The 16084-nt window shown below is 46.3% G+C and overlaps 8 protein-coding genes across 8 annotated transcripts; all 8 read right to left on the reverse strand.

Annotated features, from left to right (window-relative positions):
* Positions 1 to 94: 94 nt before the first annotated feature.
* On the reverse strand, positions 95 to 999 carry FSST1_007632 (concanavalin A-like lectin/glucanase domain-containing protein; the record flags this gene model as incomplete). The annotated part of the gene is made up of 2 exons (XM_083224434.1): positions 95 to 178; positions 232 to 999. The coding sequence occupies 2 exons, from the start codon at positions 997 to 999 to the stop codon at positions 95 to 97; spliced, it is 852 nt and encodes a 283-aa protein (XP_083083593.1).
* Positions 1000 to 1680: 681 nt separating this feature from the next.
* On the reverse strand, positions 1681 to 2577 carry FSST1_007633 (uncharacterized protein; the record flags this gene model as incomplete). Its single annotated transcript, XM_083224436.1, has 3 exons — positions 1681 to 2255; positions 2312 to 2479; positions 2541 to 2577. The coding sequence occupies 3 exons, from the start codon at positions 2575 to 2577 to the stop codon at positions 1681 to 1683; spliced, it is 780 nt and encodes a 259-aa protein (XP_083083594.1).
* An 802-nt stretch (positions 2578 to 3379) lies between these two features.
* On the reverse strand, positions 3380 to 4720 carry FSST1_007634 (NADH:flavin oxidoreductase/NADH oxidase family protein; the record flags this gene model as incomplete). The annotated part of the gene is made up of 1 exon (XM_083224437.1): positions 3380 to 4720. One exon carries the CDS (start codon positions 4718 to 4720, stop codon positions 3380 to 3382), a length of 1341 nt encoding a protein of 446 aa, XP_083083595.1.
* Positions 4721 to 6533: 1813 nt separating this feature from the next.
* Positions 6534 to 7580, reverse strand: FSST1_007635 (uncharacterized protein; the record flags this gene model as incomplete). The annotated part of the gene is made up of 2 exons (XM_083224438.1): positions 6534 to 7082; positions 7131 to 7580. 2 exons carry the CDS (start codon positions 7578 to 7580, stop codon positions 6534 to 6536), a joined length of 999 nt encoding a protein of 332 aa, XP_083083596.1.
* Positions 7581 to 7784: 204 nt separating this feature from the next.
* FSST1_007636 (chaperonin 10-like protein) lies at positions 7785 to 8807 on the reverse strand (the record flags this gene model as incomplete). Its single annotated transcript, XM_083224439.1, has 1 exon — positions 7785 to 8807. The coding sequence occupies one exon, from the start codon at positions 8805 to 8807 to the stop codon at positions 7785 to 7787; it is 1023 nt and encodes a 340-aa protein (XP_083083597.1).
* Positions 8808 to 9209: 402 nt separating this feature from the next.
* FSST1_007637 (uncharacterized protein) lies at positions 9210 to 10375 on the reverse strand (the record flags this gene model as incomplete). The annotated part of the gene is made up of 3 exons (XM_083224440.1): positions 9210 to 9223; positions 9274 to 10283; positions 10341 to 10375. The coding sequence occupies 3 exons, from the start codon at positions 10373 to 10375 to the stop codon at positions 9210 to 9212; spliced, it is 1059 nt and encodes a 352-aa protein (XP_083083598.1).
* Positions 10376 to 10765: 390 nt separating this feature from the next.
* On the reverse strand, positions 10766 to 12027 carry FSST1_007638 (uncharacterized protein; the record flags this gene model as incomplete). The annotated part of the gene is made up of 3 exons (XM_083224441.1): positions 10766 to 10935; positions 10987 to 11936; positions 11990 to 12027. 3 exons carry the CDS (start codon positions 12025 to 12027, stop codon positions 10766 to 10768), a joined length of 1158 nt encoding a protein of 385 aa, XP_083083599.1.
* Positions 12028 to 13872: 1845 nt separating this feature from the next.
* Positions 13873 to 15592, reverse strand: FSST1_007639 (uncharacterized protein; the record flags this gene model as incomplete). Its single annotated transcript, XM_083224442.1, has 2 exons — positions 13873 to 14414; positions 14467 to 15592. The coding sequence occupies 2 exons, from the start codon at positions 15590 to 15592 to the stop codon at positions 13873 to 13875; spliced, it is 1668 nt and encodes a 555-aa protein (XP_083083600.1).
* Positions 15593 to 16084: the final 492 nt, after the last annotated feature.

Raw genomic sequence — 16084 nt, forward strand, 5'->3', positions numbered from 1 at the left:
GTATTCACATTGAAGATGCAGAACGCTTGGGCAAAGTTGATTGTTGTTATTCTTGATATACGTATATAACATAGGAAATGATGATATGGTACATCTACTTTGAGACGTAGTGGGCCACATAGGCGACCTCCATGTGGTTTCCAATTCCATCCTTGGTGTTGCTGTTAGGCCAGCCAGGCTGTCATTCATCGTATTAGCCAACATCTTGAACAGTATGAAGGTATTACTTACCCAGTCTCCACCAACGGCGACGTTGAAAATTATAAATAAGGGACTTTGGCAAAGTGTCTTCCATGTGTTTGAGTTTCCAATCTGCGCACCTGTAACGCGATGAAAGACGTTACCATCACGGTACCAGGTAATCTTTTGTGATCGGAAGTTGCTGCTGCGGCGATCAAACTGGACTCGCCACGTGTGGAAGTTGCTATCGGGAACATCAATGTTGGATGAGATACCATTAGGCTCATTGCAGATTCCCCCAGGTGTCCTATCACAATGGACCGCACCATAACCGATCTTCTCGCCGTTGATGTTTTCGAGAATATCAATCTCTCCACAGGCAGGCCACTCAACACCACGGCGGATGGATTCGCCCAGGAGCCAAAAGGCAGGCCAAATACCTTGCTTGCTCCTAGCAGAGTTACCACCGAGTCTCAGTTTGGCTTCGACTCTAGTGATCTTGCCAGCTTTGGGGGTGAGGGTGTACTTGCTCTCGATGCGAGCAGAGGTCCATCTTCCGTTGGACTTTCGAGGGATCAACATGAGGGAGTTCTTGCCAGTCTTGCGCAAGTTACTGGTGCTCTTGACGTAGGCTTGGACTTCATTGTTGAAGTTCTTTTGACGCTGGATAATGTGCCATGTGCTTGTGCTGGGGAGAGTGTTTTCTTGACCCTCGAAGCCTTGGTGCCAGACGCGTTTGTAGCCGGTGTAGCTTGGAGGAGTTGCCGCTACTGCTACGGCGAGCAAGTAGGTGTAGACGACAAGCCAAGAAGATACCATGATGGTGTTACTTTACAAGGAAGGGTAATGGGAGTAAAGGAATGCTGAGCGGTGCTTCCGCGTGGGGGATGGAAGAAGTGCACTGAAGGAGAGTCGAAGAAGACAGAGTATTAATGGTTTGCTGTAGTAGATTCCTTCCCCAAAGATTAGGAAATGGACCTAAAGTTATATACATTTCCTCGTCTTCCCATCATCGATATGCTTCATTTCTACCCCTCCATCACAAGGACGAAATATTGTCTAGACTGATAGACTCCCTCGTAGTGAACAATGGTCCAGGATCTGGAACATGTCTCAGCCGAATTGGTTCGTTAAAACAACGAGACTATGCCAAACGCAGTACTTATACCAGATTCCTCGGCGCCACCGTTGGCAATAGTGTCCAATATCAGGCAGTTTACGGAATTGTGGCTGATGATTCGTGGAACTAAGCTTTTGTTCCTGATTCCAGGGGACAAAGGTTAAAAATTAAGCATAGGCTTACCCTTGAATGCAAGGAACGTGGACAAAAAGTGAATCTCGTGGCGTTTATTGGAACCTGTATTAAAAGGGCAAATCAGGTGGGAAATGTGATGGGATAGAAGAATGTGCATTCAGCCATTTCCATGTTACTTCAATGCTATTGAAAGTGGCGCAAAGTTTCCCGAGGGAGAGAAAACTCCTTTGCATTCGCTTGCTATCCTAATCCATTGTAGCCATTGTACGAACGACGTAAAAGAAGCCCCTCGTTCGAATAAGAACTAGCGAAACCACTATAATGGTGACCAGAATCGCGATAAAAAGGAAGATTAACCAGGGATTCGACAATAGCCGTCCAATAAGCATGGCAAGCAACATCCAAAGGGCAATCCCCATCATGGCTCTATCCGAAAACTCCTGCGCATGAACATCAGCAAGATATCCGCCTCCCTCGAAGTTCATCATGGCGACACAAAGGATAAGACTCGCAAATATGAGTAGCATATCAATCGCTAGTATGCCAGTCGTCCATAGGGCCCAGGCGCTGCCTTCCGCGGCTGCTATGCCGATGGAGAAGATGCTGATAAAGATGGACGTGATAAGGAACGCGACCATGACTGCGCCGAGTTTCTTGGGAGTTTTGTGATCGATGGGCTTGTCAATGGCTTCCTTGCATTTTTCCAACGTGTCTGATGTTTCGACTTCCTCGAGGTCTTTGAGGACGGCTTGGGCGAGGTTGAATGTTGGAGGGAATTTGCTCTTGCATGATGTATGTCCATCAGTGACTCTGCACACTCCTAATAAACTGTTAACAAATATCCCCCATAGCAGTAGGTGTGGGAGATAAGCTTGCCTGATGCACCAAACTTGTACCAGTCTGGTATGATATCGGCCGTGGCTGCTTCACACTCTTCTCCCCATATAAGAGCTATTGTTGATCTTGGCCACTGGACGAGAGCATAATTCTTCTCAGCCGATGTTCTACATCCTGCGAGAACACATATCGAAAGGGCGATAAGGCCTGGAGAGGATCCAAGGTTAGTACATCCAAACCATTGTAACCAGGCGATAGATTACTGTACCCAAGTTCCAAAAAACAAGCCACAGAACGGTTTTCATCGTGTTCATCAGCCTTACGAGCCAAGACCAGAACAAAATGATTAGACTCCTCCACAAGGACGAGGTCCCCTTTTGTAAAGGGTTGGCATGAACCCCCCCAGAACAACGGTCAAGTAGGGTCTAACGTATACTATTACTCTGAAGCACCGCCAAGACAGTATCCTACATAATCACCAGTAAAACGCCCAGTTGTGGACGATCTTGTCGCTATCAAGTATCCATGTATTCAGCTTTAATCTCTTTCTCTCAGAGCCTGCCTGGTGGGTAGAAGAAAAGTTGCAGCCCCAAGTCTTAGGATACAAAAATACGTAGTGTAAAAGCTATAGTATATGGAGCATAAGCTGACCTGATAATTTCGTCTTTTGTGCTTCCAGCGGTTAATATTTCTTGTACCCTGGGGCCTGCATACACGAATGATCGAAAAAAACGGCTTCACCCCTGCAAGCTGAACTCACTGGCGGGTCGTGAGTGGTCAACAGGGGAAGGGCACAGCGGAATGGCGTTTTTAGCTCGGGCGGCTATGTAACAGAAAGACGAAATGAGGATAGTCAGAGTCAAGGCGGAATCGTTCCTCAAAGGTCGCGACAGGGTAGGGCTTGGCGTTGATAACTGCCGAAATTGATCAAGTTGAGGGGATAAGCTTATGTGAGAAGCTTATCTTTAAAGTGCAGAAGCGGGACTGTCTTTTACAAATTATACGATAATCATACGAAAGGTACAAGGTGCAAGTGATTGGATATCATTTCTATTGTCTATAAAGCGCTAAAACATCATAATATTTTATTTTATATCCCTGCCGTTCTTAAATTTCCTGGCTGTAAGGGTAAACAACCTGGGAGACAGCAGGCCACTTGAATGACTTGTGCTCTGTATCCGTAGCGGCCTTTTGGAAGTACTGCAACAAATCGTTCCACAGACCGTCAGTGTTCTCCTGGTTGCTCAGGTCCACGGGCTCCTGGTCATTGGCAATCTGGGAAATCTGAACACCGGCAGCAGCGAATCGCTTCATAACATCATCGTGATCGAAGCACTGCTCAATGGTTCCTGTAACAGCGACCTTCTTGAGGAGCTCAGGGAATCGGGGCTCCTGGGCACTGGCGCGTCCAAGACCAACACCATCGATGATGTCGAGGGAGTCAACCATGGCCTTGACAGACTTGAAACCTCCGGTGGAGAAAACCTTCATGTCTCGTGTCAGGCCCTTGACAATCTCCTCGGCTTGGGTAAGGAAGTAGTTTTCGCGCTTGCGGTTCTCCTCCTTAACGTGAGCAAAGGCAAACTTCTCGTAGTTGCCACCAGAGAGCTCGAGGAAGTCAACCTTGGCCTTCTCAAGCTCAATGGCAAGAGCCTTGGCGTCCTCAGCGTCGACACCGCCGGGGGTGTACTCGATAGCGTTGGCCTTGATACCAACGATGAACTTGGGGCTAACGCGGCGCTTGATCTCAGCGATGACCTCGAGGACAAGACGCATGCGGTTCTCGCGGCTGCCACCGTACTCGTCGGTTCGGTTGTTGGTGCGAGGAGACAAGAACTGGGCAAGAAGATAACCGTGGGCACCGTGAAGCTCAATGCCGTCGAAACCGGCCTTGTCGAGGAACTCGGCGGCGTGGGCGAAGCCGTTGATAACAGTGGCGATGTCCTCCTTGGTAGCGGGTCGAGGAACACCGTATGTCTTTCCGGGGCTGCTGCTAACGAGCTGAACATCAGAAGCACTGATGGGGTTGGGCTGAATCCACTCTTCGACCTGACGACCAGCGTGAGAGACCTGAGCGATCAAGAGGTTACCAGTCTTCTTAGAAACGGTAGCCAATTCCTTGAATCCATCGAAGCGACGACCCTCAAAGGGCTCATCAGCGGGGATGATGAGGTTACCGGGAGCTTCCAGGTTCGTTCCATCGATGATAACGTTGCTGGTGAGAATGGAACCCCAGCCTCCAGCTCCCCAGTTCTTGTAGAGGGTGATGAGTTCGGGTGTGGGATATCCTCTGGCAGAGACATCGTTGGCGTCCCATGTAGCGAGCTTCTCAGACATGGCAGCTTTGAGGAAGCGATTGGGGGCCTTTTGACCAGCAAAGACATATTCGAGAGGTTCAAGGAGGCGAGAAGGGTCAACGACCTCTGAACCGTATCGTGAAGGAGCCATTTTTATGATATTATGTATAATTAAAACGATTGATGTAAGAGGGTATAATTTGGATAATGAAAAAGAAAAACGATATGGTATAGCATTCTCTTATATATCTGATCTTTACTAATGCCCGTAAAAATTCATCACGGACCCTTACGAAAGCCCGTACGAACAGACCAATATCGATACCCACTTGCGGAGTTTGTAATGGAGCATTTTACCTCGGTACACGAATCATTCGTGCTAGTTTTACGGAGAATTTACTTATTTTAGCCACACGATCGAAAGCCCAAAACTAACTTTGATGAAACGTGCGGTTTTAACGTTGTTTTTATGTATTATTTGTAAGCCAGCCGATTGCCGTGGAGGCCAAAAGATCAGCACGTCATTCCAAGTATGTACCGGGACAGAATTTGAAGGATCTTTAGCAGATTCGCTATTCGCGTCTTATTTCCTCTAGAAATAGTGGCAAAACCAGCCTTGGGATTCGGTGCAATAGTTGGCCCGAAAACAGGCTTGATTTCTCAGGCATTGACGAAGCATTTTAGTGAGTCCATCCATACCGCCTGTTTCTTCACCGCCCTCTATAATTGATTCGATCATGTATATTCCAATGTCACATCTCCACAGTACCTCGAACTGTTGACTGATATGATTATGGGGACAGATTAAAAGCTTAGTAAATCACGATAATAAATAAATCCGAGAACAGGTCATCTTCTTCTATCAATGGAGGAGTACATGACTAATGGAGTGATTTCCTGAAACTCTGCCAAAGACATTGTCGTAAAAAGTGTTGTCCCTATTGCGAAGCAGTTGACAGGAAATATTAACAGTATGTGATCATTAAGGCCTATTTTCTACACTGAGGCACCATAGTGGAATGGGTCCAACAACGAAGTTAGACTACGTCTATTGAAGGGTAGTATGGTGGAACTTACAATTATCTGATATTAGCATGTCTTGAATAGCACTAAAGCTGGTTCAGCATCATGATATAAATACCTAATTAGTGGGTTGCAACTTGACGCCGAGTTTCAGCTCCAACAAATCGAGGCGCACTAACTTCCACTAACATTAAAAATTGTATTAAAGGATCCTTGAGAGTAAAGCGACAGGAAAGATGTAGATGGTCATCTTTGAAACTTCTAAACACATTCCCCGTTCCTGGCCTGTTCCCGTTTCTTAGGTAGGTATACTGGTAAACTAATCGGAGGATCTTTGCTATAAGCCGGCGGTCTTGGTCTCATGCTTCTTTGGATTCTCTTTCGCTGTTTTGCTTTCCGAATTCGCCATAAGTAGCAACATCCGCAGGTCATGAGTAGAATGATGATAATCGGAAGAGCGATCATCAAAGCAATGGCCATGCCTCTGAGGCCTGACTCGTCGCCTTCTGATGTGTTTGGCATGTTTAGGTTTCTGTGAAGTGTAAATGAGATTCGAATGAGTTTTCTGAGCCACAGTCACTGTCAGTGTAGACCATGAAGAAAGAAAGGAAGCAAGTACCTCGCAAACAGTGGGTTTGACTTGGATTCTTTCTGTTTGATGTAGATATCCAGCTAAAGAAGAAAAAAGTTGACATTAACCTTTCTCTGGCAATTGGAACTTTTGTTTAGATGTTAAGATGAGACGTTGAGAGGAGGTGTCACTCTAAACAGACAAGACGAACAAATAACTAACTAACTAATTCTCAAGATAATGATCTTGGCTTGTCACTTGGTTCGTGATTTCGTGGCTGAGCTTTAGGTACAGGGGTTTCTTCAGGCTGAATCCATAACCAACCCATGAACCCATGGTCTTGATACAACGTGGTCATCATTTAACTATTCTAAGCCTCGTTAGGCTGAGCTGCTATAATCTTTTGTAAGTTGCGATCACGCCTTGCTAGCGATTCCGCAGTTGGTCGTCCGTAAACCTCTTCCGTTTCCTTTGAAATCTTATCTGTCCAATCCTCGTTCCCATCTCCGTCATCACTCGATTTGGTAACAGACGTTCCCTTCAGACTGATTTTGCCTTCATCATCCCAGCATGTTTCCATAGTATTAGCCAAATTATGCAAAAATGCCGCAATACCGCCTGTTCCGCCTGCGCTGTTGTAAGTGTTGAAAGGGCCGGCCACAGCCCATCGCGGCGCTATGCTGGCCTCGACAATGGTGTCTAAATCTTGTACAGAGACGACGTCGTTGGAAACTAAGTGGCATGCCTCGCGGAAAAGAGCGAACGCTAGACGGTTGCCGACGAAGCCTTGGGTTTCTTTGTTAATCCTCACGGGACGGTGACCTGAGCCTAGATTTTTGAAATAGTCGATTGCAAACTGGGTTCTTTCAGGTGCTGTGTACGGTGAAGGGACTACTTCGATCAGTGGCATTATATGAGGCTTCGGTCTCATTAGTAAGGAGTGTGAAAGTGAGTCGCATGCACGTACTGGATTGAAAGGATGAACCACGAGCAGTCTTGACTTGTCTTCAAGGTCTTCCACCTGCTTCGAAGCTTGTATGCCAGATGTTGAGCTCCATAGATTTGCAATAGGCGGAGCGAATTCAATGACTTGAGCCCAGGTCGATTTCTTGAAGTCAACGTTGTCCGGCCCTTGCTCCTGAACTATCGTCGCGTTTGAGCAAGCTTCTTCCAGGGAAGAACATATCACAACTCGACTATCAGCCAGCAGTTGTTTGGCAGATATTTCGGTGCTGTTGCCTTCTTTCTTAGTTGAGTCGAGGTACACTGGTAAGAGGCTTTCAATGTGTTGCTGCAGATCGTTGCGGACGTCGTACAGTCTTAGGTTAGCATTTGAATAGCGAAGATGCAGTGCGGCAAAAGAGAGACCAATGGTTCCCAAGCCAATGAGTGCAATAGTTTCTTGTTCTTTTGACATTATGTGATGTTGTATTGGGAGATAATTTGAAAGTGAAAGGTGCCGATTCCACGTTCTAATGTCAATCATTTCTGGTGGAGGAGGGGAAGTACCCGAGGTTACGCTGAGTCATGATACTGGAGCATATTGTCCTGGCCAACAATTCCTATTTCTTTTGGATAGATTTTTGAATGCTATAAATTTTCTGTTATAGCGATTTCAAGTTTATAGACTAACGACGATCTTCTTTGCTGAAACACCCTTGGCCAAAGTATTAATACCCAACTGAACAGACTCCAAGCCTTTTCCAACAACTTCCGCTTCCGGAACTGCCTTGAACTTGCCCTGTTCCAGAGCATCAGGTACGTAATCTCCAAAAACAGCCTTCGCAACTGGTGTACCAATAATGCTTGTTGACATGATCGGCTGAGCCTTAACCTCCGGCAGCTGCGATTGAGGACCGCGGACACAAATAACCTTGCGCAGACCATCGCCGTGAGCAATGGATTGGCTGGCGCTGTTCATGGCTTCTTCGTTACCGCTGGCCTCCAATGCGCCGGCGAGCTTCTTGCTCATGAGCAGTGAGCAGATGTCCTTGGTCACATGTGGGGACTTGTAATCAAAGACGTGGTCAGCGCCGAGGCTCTTGACGTATTCATGGTTCTTGGTTGATGCAGTGGTAATAACTTCGTAGCCAGCTGCTTTGGCCAGTTGAATTGCAGTTCCACCAACACTGGCAGCACCGCCCCAGATGAGGACTGTCTCACCAGTAGGCTCGGGGTTGAGACTGGGGAATTTCATCTTGAGCGTGGCATCGCCGAATAAAGCCCACGCAGCTGTGGCGAGAGAGAGGGGCAGAACAGCAGCCTGTTCAAAAGAAAGGCCCTCGGGGATCTTTGAGGCGCAATCGGCTCGAATAGATGTATACTCCTGGAAAGCGCTGTTTGCATTGTCCTTGCTGGCGAGCGAAGTGGCGTAGCCCAAGACCCTGTCGCCAGGCTGGAAGTTGGTGACATCAGAGCCGACTGCCTCTACAGTACCAGCGACATCTTCTCCGAGGATGACGGGGTATTGAGACTCGGAAATAAAAATACCAACATGCTGGTTTGCAATGTCGACGGGGTTGATGGCGACAGCTGAGTTCTTAACGAGGATGTGGCCTTGGGCGACTTCAGGGAGGGGAGCTTCCTTGACCTCGAATGGTGACGTCTTTGCGGCGACAAGCCATGCAGCGTTGTTGGAAGGCATTTTTAGTGATTAGCTATAGAGATAAAATAGAAAAATTGTATAAACGAAAAAAAAGATCAAGATGGAAAGCGGGAATATCAGATAGTTAGACCAGAGTAGAGGATCAAATCTCCAAGGTTTTATGTCTTTCTGTGACGTCGAATATCCCTCGGCGTCTTCAGTAGAAACATTAGTAATTAAATGGGACCATCGGAGTGGCCGTGTCACCACGTCAATATCTCGTGGCTGGCCGGAGTTAAATCCACGATTGGATTAGCGGTGTGCATTCGAAGAGTTTATTTAGTCCATGCCATGGTTTATAGTGTCTCAGACTAACTAATCCTATCCAATCTACAGGTGGATACGTCTTTGCTACCATAGCGTAACATTCTGTCAAGATCTGTCTTCCATCTCCTCTCAGTTTCACAAATCTTTGACTAAATTCGCGTTAGCAATAATCCATGCTCATAATTACCATGTCACTCACCTAGGGGTGGAACTTGAAAGGTGCCCTCCTGAAGACCAATATCACCCTCTTCCAAATTCTGTCCTACAACTGACAGAACAAGTTTTCGTGCCAAAACCAGTGACTCCTCTGGAAGACCCTGAGCTGGCATCATTATCTCATCTACCGGCTTTCTCGTATTCTGTAGCTCGATAGACTCCTCGGGGGCGGCCTTATTTCGCCCAAAAACCATTGCCAACTTGATCTTTGGTAACAAACTCATCCAAGTTTTCGTGGCGGCCGTCTTCTGTAGGTCTTTCTCGGGGGCAGACGTGACAACAGTAGTAACTACCTTGTTCTTGTCCGTTGAGAAACAAGGTAGTTCTGGCGCAGCCTCCGGTTCGGGCTCCGATATAGACCTTGGCGCAGGATTTGGCGGACTTTTCTGAGGAGATGTCGGCTTGGCATCCCTTTCTTCCATGGGCAACCCCTTCGATGCCAAAGAGGACTGGAAAGAATCTATATTGACACTTTCAGGAAATCCAAGCTCGGTAATCATCAACTTCATATCTTCTTTTGAAGATATATCCTTCGAAATCTGGATGTACGAATACAAATGCATCGCCAGCGTTGGATATTCCTCCAAGTTCAGCCCAGTCTCTTGCAATGAACGCGCAACCAAGGCCAAGTCCATCCTTTTCTCGAGATACGCCATACGACTCTGAACAGCATTCTTAAGTCCAACCAGTTCAAACATGGTTGCAGCTGCGTAGACGCGAAAGGCAGTTCCAAGATCCGAGCAGTTCCTCGCGTCCTGTGAATCGAGTTCGGGATTGAGGCATCGATATGTCCCAGTTTTCAGGAAGTAGATGACGGATACTCCTACATCATATGGTATTTCCTTGACGTCAATGCTATCAAGAGATTTTGAGAAGAAGGGCTTTGCGGCCATTCGTGCTGCTAATATCGGGCATTTGCTAATGGCCTTTCTGGGGACAAGGCAAGGGCCTTTGCCTTGGAAGTAAATTCGGCAGACGTCGTCATCGGCCGACCTGGAGATATATCAGCCTCACTTGGTCATTAGATATGATGGGTGTAAGGGTACTTACGCGTTATGTGGCGGGGTTTTATTGTCGGAAGTCATGGTAGTTGTATTTTGTGATCGTGGAAGATGGGGAGTTGTAGTCGAGATGGTGAAGTACTTGGAAGTGCAAAATAATTATGAACGGGGCCTTTAATATACCACCTTGATGCTAAGGTTTCGCTTTGAATTTCACATATGTTGTAGAGTTTACAATCCACGAGACACAGTTTAATCTCATTAACCTTGCTACTCAATGATAGCCCTCCAGGGCGTAGGCTAAATAATGGCGACTCAAACTTAGACTAAACATCCACACACATCAACAAGCAACTCAAAACTAAATCCCAACAAATTTTCCTCAAAGAGTGGAAAGTCAAAACACCCTGCGTGCATGAATCTGCTCCGTTATGACAAAGAAAACAACAAACTTTACTCAGTAGACCCTCTCTATCACTCATCACAAGAGCAACCGGTTGAGCTTGGCGTCATCCATGGAACTGAATCTGACGTGATTGACATATCGTCTTCAAAAGATTCCAAGTCATCAACATAAAAGTGATTAGAATTGCCCTTGCGGCCCAACCATACCGCACCGGTATGGTCTGGCTTCAGGCCTGCTGCTAGCGTGGTGAGCTGGATGGTTTCAATGTCGAGGATGGTTGTTTACATACCAAGTCTATTTAGTTTGTTCTTAGACGTATCTGCTGGTTTCTGTACAAACGACTTCGCCCTCTCGTTTCGGCTTTGTCTGGCTACTTCAATCGAGGAGGTTCGGGTGTTTGTTTTCGCGGAGTTATCGGTACTTCTCTCGATATCAGAGATGTCTTTGACGTGGCGCAGATCTTTCAGTCTTTTGATTTCTGCTTTGAGTGACCTCATACGTTCTTTGTCAGACTTCGCAAGCTTTCGTCCCGTTCCCGCCCTCTTCACCAAAAGAGACTCCAACTCACACTCCATGAACTGTAGAGCCGACTTAGCTCCAGTATCAAGTGCCTGTGGCTGATTGTGCATCGATGCATGGTCATCTGCCACTGTTGCGTTCTTTCTCTTTTCTTTTTCATTCATCCGGCGTTGGTGTTGTAATACCACAGTCTTGAGGGCAAGTGTGCTGATTGTGTTTGCTGACTGAAGGTCACGCAGAGCGTCTTGCGTCGTAACTCCTGGTGCACCAAAACTTCCCTTCGCCATGCGGTTTTGCAGGTATTTTTTCAGTGCTTCAAATTGGTCAAGCTCAATCCTGAGGTCATCAAGAACATCAAAGATGTTCTGTAGGCTCAGCAGATCGCACAGTCTTAGAATCTCTTTCTCCGCATGATAATTTAGGATCGATAGACTGATGGATGCTGCTGCAACGTAGACCCGAATGCTTTCCGCAAGCTCACGTTGGTAATCTAGGCCACGATGTTCGACGTTTCTGTGGTTGCCAGTGTACAGATAGTGGATGATAGCATGCCCAATATGGTGATCAAATTCCTTGAAGTCCACACAAAGTGGCCAATCTTCATCTGGATTCTTGTAAACTCGTTTCCCAAGGTGCGGCCAAGATTCGAGGACTCTGGCGTGAATCCATGAAGGGTCGCCATCTCGGAAGTGTGCCATGTAGACATCTTCTTTATATTGCCTGCGAGAAAATGTTATATTGATATGCTCTCAATCAAAGGATAGGTCACTTACGACGAGTCTCCATCACGGCTAGGGTAGCGCGAGCTCATGTTGTGAGTGTTTACAGTTTATAGGTTATACGATGGATAGGTTTCCAAAAGAGATTGGAGAAGAATTTAAAATTACAAGAAAGATTCACCAACATCTATGTGACTGTCACACGTCTTTTCAATACGTTTAGTTACCGCCCAACACCACTCCATGACGCGACCGGCGGGCCTCCCACATGGGCCAACAAGCCGCAAACATAACCAACATCATTCACACATATCCAATAACATTCACTCACTCACAGATACTTCCAGAGACCTGTGTCTGCCTTGCGTTAGTATTCGTTTTTGAGTGCTGCAGATGAACACCACTCAAAGTCGATTGGCTGATACCTTCCCACATCTGTAACACGGCCATGCAAGTACATCACAACGATAAGGAAGGCCTCCATTGAATGGGTTTAAGGCGACTGCCTGGATATAATGATACGACAGCAAGTCACTTTTGTATCAACTAATTGAAGCAGTGACGTTGACATTAGAGAAGTACGATATAAGAAGAATGGCAGTAGAAAACTCCTCGATCAAATTCTCACATATGTTGATTAACCAACAGTGTCTCCAGATTGAACCACCAGCATCAAGTCTTGCATCCGAAAGGAATCTAGATATGGATATTCGTTCCGTGGTCAAACGCCGGCTTTAACATGTTAGTAATACTTGACCAGTCATCGATTGAGGATTCATATCGGGGGGTACCATGAGGTAAAGGAATACTATTCTATCGATTAATGCCGCCAGAGCCACTCACACTATTTGTTCCAGTAACATTCATCTGGCCCGCAGCAGAATGCTGTTGCTTCAGCCATGAGTATTGCCTCATGGCGCATGGAGCAAACACAGTATTAGGATCCCAGTATTGTGCTCTGTTGAAATCCTTTCACTGAACGTCTCTGACAGTTGCCGCATGATTTCTGGTGTTGGTGGCAGCACTAGTCGCCTGGGCTTCGTTGGCTGTCCTGACTTCTTCGGCGTCAGGCCTTGAAGATTCCGTTGGCGGCATTATTACACTGTTGGAAGCTTTCTCGGTCTTTTTTTTCTCTCTTAAGCGTTGACCTATGCTTCTTTTTCCCTGTTTATGTGCCTCCCATTTTGTTAAGATATTACGGAGTGGTATGGTATATCTATCTGACCTTGGCAAGTCTAGCTTGTTTAGTGCGATGATAGCAAGTAGTAAGAAAAGAGACGAGTGAATTCGCATTTAAATTGGGTGAAAGGGAACTTTTTAATCAGGAGAACTCTGCCAAAGTTATTACTAACTATGTTCCCTTTGAAACCTGGGCCAGACTGATACACGTGGTGGCCATTGTGCTTTGAACCTTTAAACCCTTGAACCTTTATCTCAACAACCTTTTCGTACCATTATTTATCTTTGTCTTCCGACAATTTGTCTATTACCTCACGATATAACTTTGTTAGTAATAGGATAACTATGGAACATCGTATGGCTAATCAGGCAAATATCAATATCAGGCATTCAAATTAGGGACATGATTGCAGAAGATACTTTTACCTATTTGAACCTTTTGATGTTAGTCTGGAGTCATATGCAACCTTAATTCAGAAGGGCTGTGATGTCACGTCACTGGGTCCGATGACTGAGTAGTACGCAAGCACCAAGGAGGTGCCGCACGGTAAATAAGACACTTGTTTGTAAGAAAGGCTGTCGGCAAGAGGCTGTTGGCGAGAGTGGCTGCTGGTAAGGGACTGTATGCTCTCACAAGCTATCTTGTATTTTCTTACTCTTATGCCGAACACTGTCAAAGCATAAACACCATTCATTGATCACTTGTTTGCTATACATATAAAATCATCGCCCATTTAACTATTCCTCCAGCGGTGTACTCAGGTGAGTACCATCGCTTTAGCCACCAATGCAGATGGAGAAATCTCGCCCACAAGCTCGGTAAAGTACGTGTTGTAGTCAGCGTTGTACTGAAGAAAGTAATCCCCCCCTGGCTCATCCGCTTCATCTCTGCGTGGTTCCAAGAACAAAGCAGGGAACATGCAGGCCTTGATTGTTGAGGTATCGTGGTCAGAGCCTATGCATCTCGTCATGTACATGTCGTGGTAATGCTCATTTGGGTTGAAATATATAAACCTAAGTCGTGACATACTTTCAGTCAAAGCAAACTTGAGCTTAAGGGCCATTGTGAGCATAGACATAATCTTTGAGTCTTTGACAGACTTTTCTATTGCTTCGTCATCATTTTGGGCCAAATCTTCTGACTCTTGGTGCTGATGGGGCCGAAAGTATTGTAGTAGTCCTTCTTCTGCGATGCGATATGCAATGTCTTTCGCACAGTCATTCATGATGTCTTTTTTTCGAGGTCCGATAAGCTTAAAGAACATGAGAAAATCTGCCTTGCGCAGAGATGTTGGTCCCCCTAGAGTGGCTTATGAGCGTGGGGTAATATGGCAGACACGAACAAGACTTACCCCATTGCAGAAATATCTCTCGGTATATACTCGCGATAGTTGACCCCCCGCTTAGAATCCTAGGGAAAGTAGGCTGAAAAGCAAGGTCGATCACCGCTGCACCCACAACTCCCACAAGCAGGTTTTCCGTTGTCATGGACCCCCCAGTCTGTGTTTGAAGCCATGCGTTCAGTCCACTCTTGAATGTCTTGAGTGACCAGGAATTGATCACGTCGCTCGCCTCAAAGTCAGACTGAAAATCAGCGTTGCTTTCTCTGACGACACCCGTACATGTATCCTGAACACGTTGAAACAGTGTGTGAAACTCTCGAGAAATATGGTCCGCTTTCATACCAGGACCTTCAGGATTAAATCCCACCTCTAGCCGTGAGATGCAGTGAGCTAGTTCCACCTGGTACCTTAATCCTCTTATCTCTTCAGGGTCAAAGGGGTTCGAGCAGGTTCGCCTAAGTCTGTCCATTTCGCTCTTGAGACGGGCGTTCTCGTTTTCCAAATCGAAGTTTCTAGTCTTGAAGCGGGCTAACTCTTTTTTCAATCTGAGCGTTGCGATCTTTGGATGGGTATTCTCGTCCTTGATTGGAGTCGGGGTGGTTGATGGCCTTTGTGGGATAGCCAGGTCGGTTGATGCTGTGATTGCAGCGGGCTGGGGGATACCAGCTGCTTCTATAGTCTCCTGCGTCAAGGGTGCTGTTGCAGCATCTTGTGTGAATTGGCTTAGAATGTCTTTGTAAAAGCTCTGAATTTTTTCCAACTCATTTTCACTCAGTTGCAGAGCTTTAAGCCCATACTTGCAGAGATAGCCGAATTTGCGGCCATAGGTTTGGGCATATCTATTTCTCCACTCCGTTTCAAGTTTAGATCTAACCTGTTTGTAGGTCGGATACACGGCGCTATTGATGTTTGGGAAACCCTTTTGTTCAAAGTTTAGCTCGAACGGTAGCAGCTCGCAGTCTTTGTCGTGGATCTCATTATTGATATCAATGTCCATGCCGTTGTTACCGTTGATGTAGATCTCGGAGCTCCATTTCACAAAGGCAAGAAGCCTGTAGTACTCATCATTTGCCAATTTGTGCTTGGGCTTATATTCGTCCACTTTGACACTTTTGCTGCGAGTGATGGGTGGCATTGTGACGATAGAGGTTGTTGATGGAAGAAGATTGTAGACTAGTATTTTGGGACGGTACAGGGTCCGGATGTGTGATTTTACCGCGGGCGAGTTTGTATGAGACAGGTACATCCTGAGGCAGCCAAGTCCCGAAGTAGGCTGAACTGGAGGCTGCAAGTGGATGTGAAGGTGAAAGGAGAGAAGAGGGGAGATGGCTGCCACCGACTGGGTACTCGGGAATCTGCCCGTGTTATAGGTAGATTGACTACCAGACTAATGTCTTGGCTGTTTCATTACAAAAGTACTTCTCTCTTTCCTCTTTCCTCTTTGTTGGCTCACCTGCAACATTTCCCAAGGCTACATGACGCCTCCAGATATCGACACCCTCTTCTTGATATATCCAAATCGGTTAACTATTGAACGCAGGAGACTTGCCACCTTTTGATAGTTGAAAGAAACTGAAACTATTGACAAGCCCCTTCTATTCATACAATTCTCTTTTGTGAAAGAAGG

The sequence above is a fragment of the Fusarium sambucinum genome, chromosome II (genome assembly GCF_050947815.1).
Source record: "Fusarium sambucinum isolate potato_lamoka chromosome II, whole genome shotgun sequence".
Classification (NCBI taxonomy): Eukaryota; Fungi; Ascomycota; class Sordariomycetes; order Hypocreales; family Nectriaceae; genus Fusarium; species Fusarium sambucinum.